This window comes from Hypanus sabinus, chromosome 13, assembly GCF_030144855.1.
Source record: "Hypanus sabinus isolate sHypSab1 chromosome 13, sHypSab1.hap1, whole genome shotgun sequence".
NCBI lineage: Eukaryota > Metazoa > Chordata > Chondrichthyes > Myliobatiformes > Dasyatidae > Hypanus > Hypanus sabinus.
Genome location: NC_082718.1, coordinates 11,121,907 through 11,143,892, shown reverse-complemented (window position 1 = coordinate 11,143,892; position 21,986 = coordinate 11,121,907). Strand labels below are relative to the sequence as shown.

The 21,986-nt window shown below is 40.5% G+C and overlaps 1 protein-coding gene across 1 annotated transcript in view; it reads right to left on the bottom strand.

The window, feature by feature from the left end:
• LOC132403630 (uncharacterized) overlaps window positions 1–21,986 on the bottom strand; it is a 108,556-nt gene that overhangs the window by 62,091 nt on the left and 24,479 nt on the right. Inside the window, exon 4 of the mRNA XM_059987108.1 lies at window positions 2,483–2,683. Within this exon, the coding sequence (XP_059843091.1) occupies window positions 2,483–2,683 (201 nt within the window). The remainder of the gene's footprint in view (window positions 1–2,482; window positions 2,684–21,986) is intronic.

Below are 21,986 nucleotides of genomic sequence, written 5' to 3'. Positions count from 1 at the left end.
GTAACTTCAAAAAAATTAAAAGGAAGTTAACTGGATGCATTGATCCAGGAATCACTCCTGCTTAAAGGTAAACATGGGGAAAATGGTGATGAAGTCAAGACCCTTGACTGTGCTGTTATTTAGTTAGTGGAACAAACTTCTAGCTCACTGTTTTGTGTGTTTGCTGACATCAGTGGAGTTGTATATCAGCCAGATTCTAACTTTGGAGCTTACATATTCTATCTCAAACTGTGAGCTTTGGCCAGATGCTCTGGTGTCCTCCCAAAGTTAATTACCCCATAGATACAGTATGTTTCAAAATGGGGTTGATGGGAATGGGCAGCATGAAAATAATTATAAGGGATATTTAAAAGACTGAATGCTCTGCTTCGACCTGGAATGACCTTCAGGGTGACAGAAATACAGTGAGTGGATTTCTATGAGACCATTCCATGTATAGGGCCCATAGGCTTGCATGCTCACAAAGGCTTGAAATCAAAATATACAAGGTACAGGTAAGTTAATAATGAAATGCAGATCTGCCAAAATTCTCCTGTAATTAATTTTGCAAAACCCTAAATGTATATGTGACTTTAGGCACAAATGAAGATTAAGTCATGAGGAATCATGGGCAATGGTTGTAAATTACAGCTGTTACTTTCTTTCCAGATTAGTAAGAGGAATTTGAGACATGATCCAAAGCAGAGTAAAGTATTCTTGGCCTGCTGCTCAGTTAGAGAGTCGCATTTTCATCAGGGAGTTTCCTCGATTGCATGACTTTTACTTTCAGGGTATATAGTATTAATCATTGGCAGATCCTCCGGCTTTTGGTGAACTCTGAACTAGCTTTTGTGAAAATGCTGCATTTTACAGAAGTATTTTACATCACATTAACTGTGAGATAACCCCTTCTACTTTAGGGTATAAAGTCTGTGGAATTTCTTCCTTTTGTATTTTTTCTTTCTTTGTGAAGATGCTGGATCAGAAAGGATAACTGATCGCCACAACATTAACTCTTTTTTTTCCTTGGGAGAACTGAGAGGGCCATAAATATATTTTGCTATTAAAACATTGCAGCAGTCAGTTGAGCTGAAGAGACACACCAGGGTGAAATTTCAAGGATCACTCACTTAGTCACTGCCCGAGGACCCCTGAATATTGGATCAGATGAATCTTTAGGTATCAAGGAAGCAACATCTAAATAAGGAGCCAAATTTTTTCCTGAGCAGTTCGGGTTTCTTTGTACAAAACTTCAACAATATCTCTCTGGAGCCAGAAGGTATAATATCACCCACCATGACTTCAGTGTGGTTTGAATGTTTTCTATTTAATCCTTTACTAAGTATTCGAAGACTGCCTTTAGGACTCCACTGTGGAGATGTAAAAGAAGCAATTGCTTATTGAATTTATATTTTATTTTATTTAGAGATATGGGCTTCTGGCCAAGGAACCTGCACCCATGAACCAATTAACCTACTAACCTGTACACCTTTGGATGTTAGGAGGAAACCCAGTCATGGAAAGAACGTACAAACTCCTTACAGACAACAGCAGAACTGAGCCCAGGTCAGTGGGAATGTAACAGCGTTATGCTAACCACTGTGCTGCCGTGCCACCCACCCACCCCCCCCCCGGAAACATTTTGACCCATGTTTGCGACATGGGGGTCATTTTCAGCCTAAAAATGTCTGATCTTAAATGCATTGTATTATCTCGGATGTATTGCATATCCACTATTAAAGGGCACAAGTGTTCCAGACACACACACTTAAAAATGCATCCCTGCAGGATGCAGGTAACTGCTCTATCTGTCAAAACAGATGTGCTGACTGCCACGGACATAGTCTAATCCATTCTTATGGCAACTTCATATACTATACTCTCAAAAATCAAATCCATTATGTACATATGCCATTATGTAAGGTAATTTCTGGCAAGTTGGGCCTTTAAAATATCCTTACTAAAACTCACAGCAATGGTTGTCGATTCCAAAGCTGAATTGTCTATAAAGGCATTTGGAGGTCAGTTAATTGGGAAGTTGATGTGGAAATTTCTGAATGAATATAAGGTTCTTTCATTTAGGACCCCGACCACCCATGCCTTCTTCTTATTACTATCATCAAGGAGGAGGTACAGGAGACTGAGGGCACATACTCAAAATTTTAGGAAAAGCATCTTCCCCACTGCCATCAGGTTTCTGAAAGGACAATGAACCCATGAACACCACCGCACTATTTCTGCACTACTTATTTAAATTATATATATATTTATTAAAGTTCATGGTATATTTTATGTATTGCCCTGTACAACTGCCAAAAAGCCACAAATTTCACGGCATATGCCAGTGATTAAAATCCAGATTCTGATTTTGTTTCCGGGCATTTGAATCTTACTTCTTAGCTCCAGAAGAGGAACCAGTCTGGTTACTTAGCCTAATGACTTGCATTCGATTCAGGTAATGTAATCTTCACACCAGCCTAGTAGAAAGGATTGTGGTACTTACTTATGCACTGGAGTATGGGCTTTGTCCAGTTGGCAAATTCGGAGATATACTGACACTTGATGAGGCTGGATGTTCCTGCCATTCTCTTATAACCCCTCTGGCACTTCAATCGCAGCTTCCGACCAACTTCAAACTGTGTTTCCATTATTTCGCTCATATCAACATTTTCAATTGTAAAGTTGGGTTTGCTGCATCTGTCTACTGAAAGTCAGAAAAAAAAGAGTTAAGTTCTGATTGACATAATTAAAATAGTCTTTTCAGTGCCAATAAACTGTGCAAGTGCCAATGTACACTCAGGGACTATTTTATGAGGTACATCTGTACACTAGCTTGTCAATGTAAATATTCAATCAGCCAATCATGTGGTAGCAACTCAATGCATAAAAGCCTGCAAGCAAGGTCAAGATGCTCAGTTGTGTGTAGCTTGGCTCGGTTGGAGATGGAGGATGGTGGGTGACCGTGACCAAGACCATATAGGGTAGGCTTAGGTAGTGAGGAGCATCTAGAAAAGGAACTGGAAATGAGGTCGGGGAGAGTGTGGGTTGGCGGGAAGAGGTTGGAATGAAGTTGAATCTATATCTGGAAAACAGGAAAAGAAACATAATATTGTTGTGATTTCAAGTGATGGAGAGGAAGAGTGAGATTATTTGTTAAAAGAAAGGAACAAGACTTTAAGGTATTGTTTAAATTTGACCTGGAACAACCCTCTTTCATCAATCTGATTAAGTTAACTATAGAGGGTTGAAATCTGCTATAGGGGATATAGATGGTGCTTCTCCTTTGGGAGAGGAGGGAATGTGTTAATTGTTTGTAAGGATACAAAACAGTGTGAGAAGGCATTATGTTTGAAGACTTTGCTTGGCAAAGAGATAGTATCGATGTTGCTTTATGAACGTAGAGGTATTAGGGTTGTGATAATGGATATTTCAGTGGGGATTTCAATAGAGAAGGTTAAATCTCACTTATTGGGAGGTAAGGTTAAGGAAATAAACAGATTGTAATTGTTAGAAATAGGAGACAAAAGATGGACAGTTTCTGTATTGATTTATTTTCATGAGGCAAAGATTCCTGATAAAGTTAGTTGAGGGTATATTAATTATAATATATGAGCCTATATTCCACCTCTGCTTAGATGTTTTTATAGAAGTGAAACGCTTAAGACAACTGCAGTTCAACATGCTAAAATACAGTTGAGTGTGTCATATGTGGTGGCCTTACAAAAAGATAAACAGGATGTTGATAAAGTATTAACAGTCAGAGAACAGACTGTGAAGTCAGTGTATATATGACAGCATCAGAGTTCTTACTAAAGATACTTCATTAGTTGACAAAATTAAGCTTTTGATGTTATAATGGATGCGGTGAATTGTGCTGCTCAGCCGACAAGTTGTACTGAAAAAACTAAAGTTATTAAAGTTATCTTGGTATAGCTGGTGTTATGTGGGAAGCTGATGGATGGGGTATCTGCATCCCAATCTACTTGTGAAGGTACATAATGGGATTAAGAATATTGCAGTGGAATGTGAGAAGCCTGATTTTCAATAGTCAAATAGTCAAGAGTTTAAGGAGTTTATTTCTGATTTGTCAAATTCATCTGATGTTATATGTATATGTTATGTGTATTCAGGAAATTTTTTTCTTTACAGGATTATAGTGTTATAGGTTAGTTGGTAGAGTGGTGGTGTTGCCAATTTTATAAGGAAAGATGTAGGGTATAAAGTTGTGAATGTGAATGAGCCACTTGTAGAAACATTTGATTGAACAGGTAGGGATATGAAAGTGATTAATTTTTACAATCCTTATGAAACACTTCTGATTGATTTTTTAGAAGGTATATGTAGTTCTAGCTCACCAAGTGTTTGTATGGTGTGGGGATTTTAATACACGCAGTTCTCTGAGGGGATGTTTGCAGAACAATGGTAATGGTTTGATTGTAAATGAATTTTTAAATATTTCTCATCTTGTGTGTGTGTCTTGCTGACAGGAGGGGTATGGGATATAATGTTCATAATTGTTCTGAAACTGCAAAAGATTTGACTATAATTTTGAGCATTCTGGCTGGAGTGAGTGTGTGGCATGTTATGGGAGATGAAACATTGGGGAGTGAACATCTTCTGCTATTTATAAGCTTAGGTTTGGATTTGTATAGGGGATAGGAGGCCACTTTTAGGAGGTGGAATTTTGGTAAAGCAAATTGGGAGAAGCTTAAGGTGTTATATGATGAATGTCTGTCAGGGCTGAATGTTGAGAATGATATGCAGTTTTGTAATGAAAGATTGTGTCACATTATTTATCAAACTGAGTTGGAAGTGATTCCTATTAAAAAGGGCACTAATAGGAGAAAGGCTTTACCATTGTGGGCTGAGGAGTGTGCGGAGGCAATAAGGGAGAGAAAAACAGTGTTTAGGAAAGTTAAGGAATGTGAAAATCTGCAGACATTGAAAATCCAAGCATCACACACAAAATGCTGGAGGAACTCAGCAGGCCAGGCAGCATCTGTGGAAAACAGTAAACAGTCAACATTTCAGACGAGACGCTTCATCAGGACTGGTAAAAAAAGATGAGAAGTTAGAGCAAGAAGGTGGGGGGAGGGGAGGAAGAAGTGCAAGGTGGTAGGTGATGGGTGAAATCAGGAGATGGGGAGGGGTGAAGTGAAGAGCTTGGAAGCTGATAGGTGAAAGAAATAAAGGGCTGGAGAAGGGGGATCTGATAGGAGAAGGGAGCAGAGCATGGAAGAAAGGGAAGGGGGAGGTGTCTCAGAAGGAGGTGATGAGCAGATAAGGAGTTGAGTTGAGAGAGGGAAATATAAATGGTGAATCGGGAAGGGGCAATTACCAGAAGTTCAAGAAATCAATGTTCATGCCATCAGGTCGGAGGCTACCCCGATAGAATATAAAGTGCTGCTCTTCCAAGCTGAGTGTGGCCTCATTGTGGCAGTAGAGGAGGCCATGGACTGTCATGTCGGAATGGCAATGGGAAGTAGAATTGAAATGGGTGGCCACCAGGAGATGCCGCTTTTTCTGGCAGATATCTTAGAAGTGCTTGGCGAAGCGGTCTCCCAATCGATGTCGGGTCTCACCGATATACAGGAGGCCATGCTAGGAGGATTGGACACAGTATATGACCCCAACAGGCTCACAGGTAAAGTGTTACCTCATCTGGAATGACTGTCTGGGGCCCTGAATGGTGGTGAGGGAGGAGGTGGCGGGGCACGTGTAGCACTTGCTCCACTTACAAGGACAAGTAACACGAGGAAGATCAGAAGGGAGGGATGAATGGACAATGGAGTTGAGTAGGGAACGATCCCCGTGGAAAGCAGAAAGTGGGAGGGGGGAGTGAAAGATGTGCTTGGTGATGAGATCCTGTTGGAGATGGCGGAAGTTACAGAGAATTATGTGTTGGACACGGAGGCTACTGGTGGTAGGTGAGGACAAGAGGAACCCTATCCCTGGTGGGGTGACAGAAGGATAGGGTGGGAGAACAGTAAAGTACTTTCTCTGTACAATTGATCTTATAAAGTATAAAAGGGCACAAGCTGTGGTAAGGAAAGTGATAAAGATTGTGAGAAACGTTTACTGCACATATTGTGATAATATTGGAAGGGATATTAAACTTGGAGACATTTGGGCAATGATCAAGAAAAAGGGGGTGTGTTGTGGAAATAATAATATCCTAGCATTGATTGATGAGGGCAAAATGATTGTTACTGAAAAAGGGAAGTTGAGTTACTGGCTAAGTCATATCTTGCAATTCATAATCAGGATAATTTATGTGGAGAGGTTAAAAGATAAGGTTTTAAAGTGAACACTATAATGTGTTACAAGTCAACTGTAACAATCATAGTATTATTGATGTAGAGTTTTCTTTGTATAAATTTAAGGCAGCTATTGTTAATGCAGGCTAGACGTCTCCAGGAAAAGCTCACGTATATTACTGTATGATTAGATATATGACTGACAACTCTCGAGATAATATTAAAACTTTTGAATAATATTTGGAGGTTAGACCATCTTCCTACCTCATGGACAATGGCAGTAGTAGTGCCTGTTCTAAAACCTGGGAAACCCCTGTCAGATCCTTCTAGTTATTGATCTATATCGCTCACGTCTTATGTACGTAAACCTATGGAACATATGGTAATAAAGAAGTAGAAAAGATGTGATATAGTGTTTTGTCAGTGAATGCAGACTGACATTGAATTCAGTTTTATGTTTCAAATAGAAGTATTTTATATATTGAAAAGGCATATGATATTTTATACAAAGAATGACTTTTGATTAAACTACAGAAATAAGGAGTAATTGCATATTTGTTTTGTTTTTTAATTGGACAATCTGTGTAGGTAAGGGTAGGAAAGGTATATTCGGGCTTCTGTGCAATAGAAAATGGGATTCACAAGGCAGTATTTGTAGCTATTTATTTAATATTATGATTAATGATATTTTCTCTGAGACAGGTATTGTGGTAGGTAAGATGATGGAACTTTATGGATTAGAGGTAGAAATTTCAATTTTATTGTATATAGGATGTAATTAGTGATTAATAAGGTTGAATAGTGGGCACTGTCTTCCAATTTCTCAAACATTTTATCTTTTCATCTTTGAACAGAATTGTTGCTGAGCAAAATCATAATAATTATTTGGTCTGGTAACTTAAGCAAAACTGTACTCAGAAACACCTTTACTGCTGTCAGAATCAGTTCTTTTCTAATTGTATGGGGCTTTCCAGATCTAGCAATGACGTGCAGTATGAAGCACATCATCACTGGTTTAGAAACATAGAAACAAAGAAAACCTACAGCACAATACAGGTCCTTCAGTCCACTAAGTTGTGCTGAACATGTCCCTACTTTATAAATTACTAGGGTTACCCACAGCCCTCTATTTTTCTAAGCTGAATTTTGTTGTGAAGTGCTGGTAAATATGGTATAAACTCCTTTCAATTTCTGAAAGTTATCAAAAAGTGACTGAAAATAAGCCAAGTTCTTGTTTCCTTTGTCTGAGTGTATTCTCTCCAGATATTCAACAATTCAACAGAAATTTCATTGCCTCATTCTAAAAAAAAGTTTTTCACACAACAGACACATTTGCTGCTGTTGGCAGTTTTGTGCTGGTATAAAACTAGATTTCAGATACTCCACACTATACTGCTGACACTTTTTTTTTGTTTGGTCTGCTCCTGCCATTTTCATTCTGGATTAATGACCATGGTCAATCACCAGTTTAAGTCCAATCTCCAGCATTGATTCAATGCATACCTTAATTCACAAGAATTACATCACTACACAGTTAGAGTACGGGGATCATACCAGCTTACACTGTACTACAGAAGTGAATGGCAATAATGCGCAGGCTGGGCCTGGAAATAACACAAATTCTTCAGTCCAGGTATACCAGATAGAGAAGTGTCACATTGCTTTTCAACAACTATAACGTGCTTTAAGCAAAGTCTAAGAGAAAGGTGGGTTAGCAAGAGATGAGGTGATTATGTGATTATTGTAATCAATTATGAGGCACACTTGTAAGTAATTAATTTCTTCTATCAAGCCGATAATCCCTTAGCTGAAGAGTACCACAACAAATGGCAAGATACTCCTTAGCAACACCTAGAGAAAGGCAGAAGAGTGATCCTGAGTCAGTTTGAGGAGCGGACAGCTAAACGGAGAGCACAGCGGACAGCTGACAACAACTTCACAATGCCCTACACATGCACCAACTGTGGCAGAGCCTACCGTTCCAGGATCGGCCTCAACAAACACAGTCGACGCTGCTTGAGTAACCAGTGACTACCAGACAGGCACAGTACCCATTGTCAACAATGAACAATGGAGGCCACACACACAATCTCTCATCTGCCCCACCTTCCACCCAAGCTCTCCCCCACCCCAGCCCCTTTCTCTTTATCACACCTTAAAAGCTCCCATCACCCCCAGGATGATAATATTACCTATTCTGGGAACCACTGTTATAGACCTTTGCCAATTAAGTGGTATTTTTCTATCCCCAATATAACTTAGAACATAGAAACTTTAGAGCACATTACAGGCCCTTCAGCCCACAATGTTTTACTGACCATGTAACCTACTCTTGAAGCTGCCTAGAATTTCCATGCTGCATGGCACTCTATTCCTTTAAGCTCCATGCACGTATCTAAGAATCTTTTAAAAGACCCTACTATATCCACCTCTACTAACTTTGCTGGCAGTGCATTCCACGCACCCACCACTCTCTGTGAAAAACTTACCTCTGACATCCCCCTTGTGTTAGGTGTTCCAAGCCCCTTAAAAGAGTTCTTCATGTTAGCCATTTCAGCCCTGGGAGAAAGCCTCTGGCTATCCACACAATCAATGCCTCTCATCATCTTATACACCTAAATGCTTATATACATAAACTTTTAAATGTTATTTCTTTTCTTCCACAGATAAGTGTAATGGTTAGCGTGGACATGGTAGATATAACCATATAACCATATAACAATCACAGCACGGAAACAGGCCATCTCGGCCCTCCTAGTCCGTGCCGAACTCTTAATCTCACCTAGTCCCACCTACCCGCAATCAGCCCATAACCCTCCACTCCTTTCCTGTCCATATACCTATCCAATTTTACCTTAAATGACACAACTGAACTGGCCTCTACTACTTCTACAGGAAGCTCATTCCACACAGCTATCACTCTCTGAGTAAAGAAATACCCCCTCGTGTTTCCCTTAAACTTCTGCCCCCTAACTCTTAAATCATGTCCTCTCATTTGAATCTCCCCTACTCTCAATGGAAACAGCCTATTCACGTCAACTCTATCTATCCCTCTCAAAATTTTAAATACTTCGATCAAATCCCCCTTCAACCTTCTACGCTCCAATGAATAGAGACCTAACTTGTTCAACCATTCTCTGTAACTTAAGTGCTGAAACCCAGGTAACATCCTAGTAAATAGTCTCTGCACTCTCTCTAATTTATTGATATCTTTCCTATAATTCGGTGACCAGAACTGCACACAATATTCTAAATTTGGCCTTACCAATGCCTTGTACAATTTTAACATTACATCCCAACTTCTGTACTCAATGCTTTGATTTATAAAGGCCAGCATTCCAAAAGCCTTCTTCACCACCCTATCTACATGAGACTCCACCTTCAGGGAACTATGCACTGTTATTCCTAGATCTCTCTGTTCCTCTGCATTCCTCAATGCCCTACCATTTACCCTGTATGTTCTATTTGGATTATTCCTGCCAAAATGTAGAACCTCACACTTCTCAGCATTAAACTCCATCTGCCAACATTCAGCCCATTCTTCTAACCGGCATAAATCTCCCTGCAAGCTTTGAAAACCCACCTCATTATCCACAACACCTCCTACCTTAGTATCATCGGCATACTTACTAATCCAATTTACCACCCCATCATCCAGATCATTTATGTATATTACAAACAACATTGGGCCCAAAACAGATCCCTGAGGCACCCCGCTAGTCACTGGCCTCCATCCCGATAAACAATTATCCACCTCTGGCATCTCCCATCTAGCCACTCACTGTTGAATCCATTTTATTACTCCAGCATTAATACCTAATGACTGAACCTTCTTAACTAACCTTCCATGTGGAACTTTGTCAAAGGCTTTGCTGAAGTCCATATAGACTACACCCACTGCCTCAGCCTCGTCAACATTCCTCGTAACTTCTTCAAAAAATTCAATAAGGTTTGTCAAACATGACCTTCCACGCACAAATCCATGCTGGCTACTCCTAATCAGATCCTGTCTATCCAGATAATTATTAATACTATCTCTAAGAATACTTTCCATTAATTTACCCACCACTGATGTCAGACTGACAGGTCTATAATTGCTAGGCTTACTTCTAGAACCCTTTTTAAACAATGGAACCACATGAGCAATACGCCAATCCTCTGGCACAATCCCCGTTTCTAATGACATCTTAAAGATCTCTGTCAGAGCTCCTGCTATTTCTACACAAGATGAAAAGTTTGTTTCCGAGCTGTATCACTCCACAACTCCATGTCCAATCAGAACATCTTTCTTGTGGTGACTCTTCCACATCTAACTGAGGGCAACTAGTGCTTGAGTCAAAGGAGAACATCTTGTTCATAAGCTAACACTAATGAAACAAGAATAAATGCAAGGCATTCTGCAGAAGCTGGAAGTTCAAAGCAACACACACAAGATGATGGAGGAATTCAGCAGGTCAGGCACCATCTATGGAAATTAATAAGCAGTCAACATTTCGGGTCAACTCTCTTCTTCAGGACTGGGAAGGAAGGGGGAAGATGTCAAAATAAATAGGTGGAAGGAGTGGAAGGAGAATAAATTAGAAGGCGAAGCCAGGTTGGTGTGACTGGTAGTCTGGACATGGTTGAAGAGTTGGAAAGCAGTAGAGATTGCAGGGGTGACTGGTGAGAGAGGCTCTCTCTAAACTTCCATCAAAGAGATTTTAGACTTCTTCAGGGTGGGCATCCCTTGAAGGGACTTTGCAGTGCAGCAGCAAATCATAAATCTGAGAAAGTTTGCAGATGCTAGATATCCAAAGCAACACACACAAATGATGGAGCAACTCAGCAGGTCAGGCAGTCTCTGTTTATTCATTTATATCATCAGTGTTTCAGGCTGAGACCTTTCTTCAGGAAGGGGGAAGGCACCAGAATAAAAAGGTGGGCAGAGGGGACCAAGAACAGCAGTGTGTATTCGTACAACAGCAGTAACCAAAGGAAAACAAACTAGGGCTCTTCAAAGACGAAAATTCAAACACATCTTGTGCATGTTTATTAAGACAATTTGTCAAAAACTGGCGTAAACACTCAGAACTGGAATTTGCTTATTTTTGTCAATAGACCAAGATTAGTGAAAAGGTTGCTTTGCCTACTGTTCATACATATCAAATCATTACACAGTACATTGAGGTAGTAGAATAATAACAGAATGCAGAATAAAGTGTAATAGCTACAGAGAAAGTGCAGTGCAGGTAGATAATAAGGTGCAAGATCATAATGGGGTAGATTGTGAGGTCAACAGTCAACTCTATTGTAGAAGGGACCAATTCGGTAATCCCATAACAGTATAGTAGAATGTGTAGGCAGGAGCTTATGTGGCCAACATATAGGATTCCTGGTTGGTGTGTTGCCTCAGTGCCACAGTTGAGGCTGTCTCAGAGAAGCTGTAGTGCATTCTGGAAGAGGGGGTCAAACAGCCAGATGTTATAATACATCCAAGTACTAAAGTGAAGGCCATGTAAACTGAATTAGGAGAGCTAGGAGATAAATTTAAAAGTAGGACCTCAAAGGTAATAATCTCAAAATTGCTAGTCAGAGTAGGAATAATAGAATAGTTAGGGTGAATATTTGGGTTGAGCTGTGGTGCAGGAGAAAGGCTTTCAGATTCCTGAGGCATTAGACCCAGTTCTGAGTGAGGTAGGACCTTTACCAACTCTATCTGGACAATAGAGGCTACCTCATTAAATATATTTAAGACACAGTTAAATAGATTTTTGTGGAATTATGGGTTATAGAGAAATGGCAGGTAGGTGGAGCTGAATCCACAGCCAGATCAGCCATGACCTTATTGAATAGAGGAGCAGGCTCAATGGGCCAGACGGCCAACTCCTGCTCCTATTTCTTATGTTCCTCATGTTTCATATGAGCATAAAACCTAAAGTGGAAAGGCATCATGAAAAAATGATAAGAAAAGAACACATAATTCATGATGATACTAAAGGAGGGAAGTTACGTTGCTCTTGTGGAGAGGACTGATTAGGCCATGATTGAGTCTTGCATCGAGATTTGATCCTTACACTATTGTGGACTGAAGAGTCTGTTCTGTGCTATGCTCCTGTTCTAATGATTCTAAAGAAGAATATGAAGTTCTTGGAAAGGACGCACAGGAAGTTTATTAGAATATTTCTCAGATAGAAGCATAGAAAACTTACAGCACAATACAAGCACTTCGGCCCACAAAGCTGTGCTGAGCATGTCCTTACCTTAGATATTACCTAGGATTACCCATAGCCCTCTATTTTTCTAAGCTCCATGTACCTATCTAAGAGACTCTTAAAAGACCCTATCGTATCTGCCTCCACCACTGTCGCCAGCAGTCCATTTCACGTTCTCACCACTCTCTGTGTAAAAAAATTACCCTTACGTCACCTCTGTACCTACTTCCAAGCACCTTAAAACTGCACCCCCTCGTGCTAGCCATTTCAGCCCCGGGAAAAAAGCCTCTGACTAGCCATACGATTCATGCCTCAATGAGGTATTTGAGCTACAAAGTTGGTCTGGAATAGGTGGATTTGTTCTCCTTGAAGGCTGAGCGGAGATTTGAAAGATCACAAAGGATTATGTTTCTGCTTCAGTAATTACAGCAATGTAGATCAGAAATTTCAGCCATTAGTTTTCTTATTGCTCCAGGTTATGTATCCATGATATTCTGTGGCTCTGGCCCATGTGTTCATGATATCCTGAGCAATCATCAACTCTTTGTTGCTTATTGGCACTCAGCGGTCAATTTATTAGCTTCACTGCATAAAAGCATGCAGGCATGGTCAAGAGTCTCAGGTGATGCATCTGGTTAGGACACTCATGTGTCATCAGCAGGCTGATGACTGAGCCCTGGGGGTTGCCGGTGCTCAGCACGATGGAGCTGGAGGTGTTGCTGTCAGCACCTGATTGTGGTCTTTCTCCCAAGAAGTCTAGCATCCAGTTACAGTAGGAGGTGTTGAGACCCAACAAGGACAGCTTACCTACCGCCTCATGGGGGGATGATCATCTTAACTGCCAACCTGAAGTCACCTGGTAACAGGAAGGAGCTGTTGGAATAGTGGTCAGCACTGCTGCCTTCCACCACCGGTGATCCAGGTTCAGTTCAAACCAGGGCTGCTTACATATTCTCTGTGATTGAGTGAGATTCTCCTGGGTGCTCCCATTTCCTCTCACATCCCAAAGAGGTACAGGTCAGTAGGTTAATTGGCCACTGAATTGCGACCCCTGATCTCCACCCCCCCCCCAAGTATAGGTGAATGGCAGGATAATTCGAGAAGTCGGAGCTGATGGGAATATGAGAGGAGAACCGAGATTAGTGTGGGTGGTTGGTGCAGACAGTCTGTAACTCTATAATTTATAGAAAAGGGGCAAAGAGTCTGTGGGCATACCTCTGCCTTACAATATTTTACCAATTTCAAAGTTCAAAGTAAATTTATTATCAAATTACCTGTTTGTTACCATGTATTACCTTGATTAATTTTCTTCAAGGTATTGTCAGGAAAAAAATAAAAACAAAAGAATTCATGAAAACCTATACATAAACAAAGATGGGATTAGTGAGAATTGATCTGTTTAGCATAGATGTTGAAGGGCCTGGTCCTGTGTTCTAGTGTTCCATCTTCTCTCCCAATGGATTTGGGGAGTCTGTTGTGCACAAAATGCATTACAATGGTTGAAATAAAAATCATTCATTTGGTATGAAGTGCCTTTTAATATTCTGCAGTCATTTCACAATGTGGATGCAATCAGTTAAACTGGCTGGTGTTACCATTTCCTGAAGAGCCAACACCTCTTTTACCTAACCGACACAAGATGCTGAAGGAACTCAGCAGCTTATGCAGCATCTATAGAGGAATAAACCGTCAATGCTTCGGGATGACACCCTCCATCAGGATTCCCTGGAGAGTGTGTGATTGGAAGATCATAAATGATGCAAGTTCAGCTTTAGAGTTACAAAATTATAAAATGGAATCATGGACCAGAATAACTAAATTCCAAAAAATAGGCAAGACTCCCAGGCTTCTAATCCTCAAACATCCCCAGAAAATAAACCTTCTAGAGGACATACCCAATTACAGCCTGGGTTCCTCAGTCATATCCAATGGTTATGATCCAGGATAAGGTGGGGTAATTAAAATATTAATGTCCTCAAGCTTGAGAATGACTCAACTGCAGTTGTGTCAGGTTTGAATTTTACATTGAAACAGATCCCTACTGAAAGCACCAACAAGCAGAAGTTGCTATGTTTAACTGGTACATCTTAACACACACAAAATGCTGAAGGAACTCAACAGGTCAGGCAGCAAAAATGGAGGTGAATAAACAGTCAATGCTTCAGGCTGAGCCTTCAGCAGGACTGGAACGGAAGGGTACAGAAGCCAGAATAAGAGGATGGGTGGAGAGGAAGGAGTACAAACTATAATGTAATAGGTGAAACCAGGTGAGGGGGCAGGGGTATGGTGAGAAGCTGGTATGTGATAGGTGAAAAATGTAAATGGCTGAAGTAGGAATTCACTTTTCATTATTTATGTTTAGCTCTAAGTAATACTGATCAGATGTTACTAACCTTTATTTGTTTGAGAACATTCCTATAAAGTGGTTTGGGAGTAATGCTAAGTTTTTGGAAGTAACTCAGAGAGCAATTTCTGTGCTTTCTGGAATGATCAGATTGCCTTATGAGGGAAGTTTGGTCATGCTCAGATTATGGACAGTAGATCACAGAATAGTAAAATCCAGGAACAGACCTTTTGGGTTAAGTGTTGTAACTAGTTTATGAGCAGTTTTGGTCCCCATATCTAAGAAAGGATGTGATGACACTGGAGCGGATCCAGAGGTGTTCAGGAAAAGGGTTAATGTACGAGAAGGGTTTGATAGCTCTGGGCCTGTACTCACTGGAGTTTAGAAAGATGAGGGAGGATCTCTTCCAAACCTACTAAATACATTGGACAGCAAACTATTTTGAAAGTATTCCTTCCTCAGAAAGTTTTTGTGGTTATGAAAAGAGCATCTGAAGCTGAACACAAATATAATTTCAGACTATGCGTATCACGTAGGAACTTGGAGAAACAAAAAAAAACTTTTATTGAATATAATGCAGTTAACTGCATAACAGTGCTGACACTTTGCACTAGTTCAACTAAGCTAAACATGTTTTGTTGAGGATTTTCATTTGTATTCAGCGTCTGAGGCTTCTCACTTAAGTGCCCAACAATAATCAGCCAACATTGATGGACTCTAGTTCCCCTGAAACCACTTCTCCATGACTGGAATGTCCTGGTGAAACCTTTCAACATGCTCGTCACTAACTGCGCCAAAATTTGCAAAGTAGAATTCCAAATAAGAATGCGGAAAATTAAACTTTAGTGATATCTTGCACTTCATGCTTTTGTATACTTGAAGTCTATCAACCAGCTGCACGTAGTATGGTGCAGCTTACTAGTTACCAAGAAAATTTTCAACAATATCTTTGAATGCCTTCCATTAAAAGTTCCACTAAAAGTTTTTCAAATGGTCTGTCATTGGTGACCAGTTTGATTTGTGGACCAACAAAAATGCTTTCCTTAATCTAGGCACCAGTTATTCTGGGAGACACCTGTCTCAAATACCAAAATTCTTCATGGAAATGTTTGTGCCTGGTGACAACAGATTCCATCCTTGCAGTCTTGAACCCAGTAATTCTGCTTTTGCCTTTTACAAACCCAAGCCTTTGACTGGGTCATATAACTCAGTGAGACTGAGTTATCAGATGAGGCTCACTCATCATAAAGGTTCAAAATCTGCATCAGTATCAGTTTCGTTTTCCACTCCTGGCTTATGCATCATGGCACCTTCATCTGCCTCCTCTAGACTCCATGTCTCTGATGGCTTCAGTACTGGAAGATTATTGTCATATTGCATAGGTCTCATGGCTGCAGGGAGATTGGGGTATTCAATAGATTTCTCGTTTTTAGCAGAGTGGTCAGACAGAAGAAGCAGTCTGTCACATGATCCTTCTGCACTTCCGAGTATTCTGAGTATTCAGACTTCCGAGAACATCTCAATCAAGATCTGAGATCATCAACTCATTCTGTGCAACAAATGTGAGGAGCCCCAGGCTATGTATTGTTTGCCAATTTTACACCCAAAGTAGAGCTCATAGGCTTTCTTAAGAAGAGGATTCATACTCCATCTATGAGGTTAAAGCATATACTCACCACAAATATAACAAGAAGTATCACTGCTGTTGGAACATTGGCGAGATATTTTGCTATTGCAAATACTTCTGAAAATATAATTACTTTATTATAATGAGTTACACACAATATGCTATGTGCATAGTGCATGCACATCGTGATCACAAGCTGATATACATGTAAATGCAACGCATAGGACAGTGTGTGCACGATGCTTTTCTAACCCTTCTAAAACGAGTGGACAAAAAAAAACTTCTCAGCTAGCAGTGTGGGCATCATTTTAATTGACAAATTATGAATCAAAATAGCAAATATAGAAGATTTCAAAAAAAGTCATGCATGATAAGGAAATTTCATGATGATTTTCATGGTCAACAAACCCAAATCCATAAGATGCACCCAAAAGAATTCAGGAAGGAAAATCTTTGTTGTCCGGTGATATTGAAAGGCCTAGATAGAGTGGACATGGAGAGGATGTCTCCATTAGTGGGGCAGCCTAGGACGAGGGGGCATAGCCTCAGAATAGAAGGCCTTCCCTTTACAGCAGTGACGAGAAAGAATTTCTTCAGCCGGAGGGTGCTGAATCTGTGGAATTCAGTACCATAGAGGGCCCTGGAGTCCAAGTCATTGGGTATATTTAAAGCAGAGGTTGATTGGTTCTTGAATAGTAAGGGTATCAAAGGTTTCATGGAGAAGGCAGAAGAATGGGAGTTGAGAGGGATAATGAATCATCCATGATGAAATAGTGGAGCAGATTCAATGGGCCAGGTGGCCTGACTGTTTCTATGTCTTATGGTCTTTGGATCCAAATTTAAACTAATCCTATCTACCTGCACACAGTCTGAAATCCCCCATGCCCCTGCTATTTATGTGCCTATCTAAATATCTCTTTAGTTCAGAATTTATATATATGACCAAATTTCAAAGCAAATGTGTGCATCAATAAAGAATAGTTTACATTTCTGAAATCAGACTATCTAGCCTTGATTAAAGCCTTGCAAGATTTTCAAACCTTGTTGGCCCATTCACAGAAGAAAGGCTTATAGACTTCTTCTTAATTAAGAGAAAAGATCAGCAGCTTTTGATTAAACACTTATAATCCTGAGGGATTTTGAAACGTTCGGATATGAGGAGGATGATTGCTGCTCTACAAGAACTTAGGACAAGAGAATATTTTTGATAATTTGGCATCATCCATTCAAATAAGAAATGAACTTTTTTCATGTAATGGAGGTTCTTGAGTCTTTGGAACTCTTCTGCTGAGGACAGTTGAAGCAGTGTCTTTGATTAATTTTGTGAATGAGCTCAATAGATTCTTAAATTGCAGGTGAGTGAAGTTAACCTGGTTAGGCAAGAATGCAAAGTTCAGATTCAAATAATGAATTACAGCTTAAGTATTCAGCCTGGTCAGCACAGATATTGTGGGCACTATGTTCTATGTTCTAAATACAAACCAGCTGCAATTTAACTGAACATCACAAATGGTTTGAAGGACAGATTCCTGATCCTAATTCAAATGTTAATATGGTCTAGGTTTACATAAACACAAATTATTCCTTTTTCAGCTCTGCCTATCTTGGGTTGAGATTTCAAAGTTTCCACAATGTTTAATGTAAAACTGTTCTTGTAATCCTCCCTTTAATTATTTCTTGGTGATGATCTGAAATAGATCCTCCATAGAAAATTTGTTTAGGTGCCTCCCTGCAATCTGCGGAAAGAACCATACTTAGCTCCACCATCTTCTGATCATGTGTGAATTGTACTGACCCAGTAATATGATGTCCACAGCCTTTCTGAGAAATTGGAAGTCTTTCCCTGAATAATGATTCTTGAACTAATTCCCACAACTTTGTTCTCTGAATCTGGCCTCCAAGAGAAGTTCAATAGTGAAAGAAGTCAGCAAAACAGCAGTGAACAGATGTCAGCACTGTGGAATTTCTGCATACTCCCAAGTCAGCAGCACCAATTGAAGAGGTTAAAAAGTGATTGCACTTAATTGAGTAAATCCTACAGTTCCAGATGGAAAGCTGAGACTTCTCATCAAATTTTGCTCCACTGTGTTTTATTCAGTTTTTTTTTGTTCATTGTATCAGATCTACAATCTCATATCTTTTACTTCCAACAACACACACAAAATGTTGGTGGAACGCAGCAGGCCAGGCAGCACCTATAGGGAGAAGCACTGTCAACATTTCAGGCCGAGACCCTTCGTCAGGACTAACTGAAAGGAAAGATACTAAAAGATTTGAAAGTAGGAGGGGGAGAGGAAAATGCGAAATTTTCCCCTCCCCCTCCTACTTTCAAATCTCTTACTATCTTTCCTTTCATTTAGTCCTAACAAAGGGTCTCGGCCCGAAACGTCAACAGTGTTTCTCCCTATAGATGCTGCCTGGCCTGCTGCGTTTCACCAGCATTTTGAGTGTGTTGCTTGAATTTCCAGCATCTGCAGATTTCCTCGTGTTTGCTCTTTTACTTCCAGCTTTGTCAGCCAGCTCACTGCACAGCTAAACATCTGCGTACACAACACCTCTCTCCTCCCCTGATCTTTCAGAACTATTACCTGGCCCAAAACTCTTTCTTACATTTACAAAAAGGATTCAGATTCAGATGTATTTATCACATTTACTTCAAAACATACACTGAGATGTTTTTTTTTGCGTTGGCAACCAAGGATGTGTTGGGGGCAAGCCGCAAGTGTTGCCCCACCTTCCGGCAGCAACGCAGGATAGCCACAATGCTCAGCAGAACAACATAGAACACAATAAAACAGAACATACAAGGGAACAAAGAACAGGAAGTGCTCCAAGGACATTTGAACCTAAGATACACTGTTACTGAATCCTTGTCGTTATTTTCAAAAAAAATTCCTAGCTTAACGTCTGGGATTTCAACTTCCTGCATGATCCAGTCTTCTGCACTCCTGGGAATGAGAGCGATTTGCTTTTATGAGTTCTGACTGATGAGACTGAGGGGATGGCAGCTAGGCAAGGATTAAGGACGGCATCAAGGCAAGGACAACTTATGGCAGTTATAGTCAATGCAGACAAGTGGGGCCTTCTGAAGTGAGACTTCTCTGGAAAAGTATTTGAAGAACAGAGCTTCCCTTTCCACAGTAGGGGTGCTAGAGACACATGAGATAGGAATATAATGGAAGGATGTGTAACACAGCCAACAACTGAGGGACAATTCCTTTACTAACTTCAAAGTATCATTGGTAGCTTGTAGTTGCTATTGATCTTGCAAGGAATTCAAGCAAACACAACTTACCTTCTGGTCAATATCTGTAACTGATAAGCCAATTCTGTATAAAAATACCTCTTTTCTGCCCTAGCTTCAGAGCAGTGTGTTGCCAGGGGCCATGCTATTGTGTACGAGTAAAACAAAGTATGATGGAGCCATAAATGTGTGCTCTGGGTCCAGTTATCAGCAATGATAGACCAATGTGGGACCCAAAGACTACATGCATAGATGGGGAAGGAATTGGAACCTGATTTGGTTAATGATTGTACACATGTACTGAGATAAAATGAAAAGCTTTGTGTTGTGTACAATTCATAGAGATCAAATCATTACCCACTGCATGGAGCTAGAGTAAGGTAAACAGCAACAATGCAGGCTAAAGTATAAAAACTGCAGATTAAGTGCAGGGCAGGGAAATGATAAAGTGCAAGATCAGAATGAAATAGATTGTGAGGTCAAGAGTCCAATTTATCATACTTGGAAACTATTTAATAGTCCTATACCAGTGGGGTGGAAGCTGTTCTTAAGCCTGACGGTACATGTTTTCACTCTTTTCTATCCTCTGTCCAGTGGAAGAGGCAGAAGACAGAATGTCCATGTTAGGTGGGATGACTGCTTCACTGAGGCAGTGAGAAGTTTAGACGATGGGTGGTTAACTTAAGAAGTGGTCTGTTTTTTATCCCTATTCTTTATGTTCAGCTTCTGAGTACTCTTGATGAAGGGCTCAAGGTTCTAGAATGCTCACTTCGCTACTTTGAGCAGTTATGAGCTAGGGGTTTCCATGAGTTGGTTAAGATGTAAAACTTTTTCAAGGAGGCTTTGAGAATGCCCTTCAATCATTTCATCTACTCATCTGGCAATCTGTTGCCAAGATTGAGCTAGGAGTGGAGTGTGGTGCCAGGTATGCATACAAAGTGGCCTTGCTCTTCAGAATCGACTTCTAGTGTAATGAAGGCTCAGTGCGACAGACACGGGTCTGGAAAGAGACTCTGATGTTGGTTTGCTTATCCTGCAAGTGATGCATATCACAGAAACACAGAAATGATCTCTGTTGTAGGAGGTCCCTTTTAGAAGCTTGCAGAGAGGTAGAACACACTGCTCCCTAGTAGACCATGAGTCTTGTGCTAGCCTTCTATCTGAGGAAGACACTTTTTACTTAGATTGACAAAGACTTTGCCCAGACTACAGAGGACCCAACACTGCTGTCTGCCTTCATAGAGAGGTGGTTACCATGGTGTGGAAAGTAGTCCACATTTCCACTATCTTATTGCAGACCCTTTTCATTAGAGGATATTTATACTGCGAGGGCATACTGGCAGAGGACCTGGGTTTACTATGTTAAATGCGGGGCCCAATATTTTATCTTCAATGATAAGTGAATAGGCCACACACATAATAATAATATAATAGGCATCTGTTAGTCTTGTGAGACCATGGATTTGCGCCTTGGAAGGTTTCCAGGGTGCAGGCCTGGGCAGGGCTGTATGGGAGACCGGCAGTTGCCCAAGCTGCAAGTCTCCCCTCTCCATGCCACCGATGTTGTCCAAGGGAAGGGCACTAGGACCCAAGCAGCTTGGCACCGGTGTCGTCACAGCACAATGTGTTGTTAGGTGTCTTGCTCAAGGACACAACACACTGCCTCAGCTGAGGCTCGAACCAGTAACCTTCAGATCACTATACTGATGCTGTATCTGCTAGGCCATGCGCTAACACAGCAACACACATACAATCGGTAAAAGAAGCTAAGTAGGATCTTTTCTTCCAACCATGCCCATAGACAAGAATTGGCTGTACACTGCTAATTTGGCTACAATACCTCTGATGTGGCTTCCAATCCATTTCACAGATAACAACTGTATCTACTTTTTTAAAAGTAATGCTTCCAAAGCATATTCAGTTCAAAATAAACTTATTATCAAAGTATGTATATGTCACCATATACTGCCCTGATATTATTTTTGCAGGTAGAACACAGGAGAACAAACAAAATACAATAGAATCAATGAAAGACTACACACAAACATTATATTGAGAAAAATATTACATTGAGGATATACTGTACCTACAAACTACAAACTTCCAGCTTATGAGAGGATAGATTGTTCTGGCAAAGAGTCTCTTCCTGAAACATTGTCTGTTTATTCCTCTACATAGATGCTGCCTGATGTGCAGAGTTGCTCCAGCATTTTATGTGTCTTGCTCTGGATTTCCAGAATCTGCAGAACCTCTTGTGTTTAAGACTTCCCTTCTGTAAGGAACATGCTTAGATTCAGAGAGAATTTCAGCACGCCTCTGAAGCATTTTGCAGTTTATGAACAGC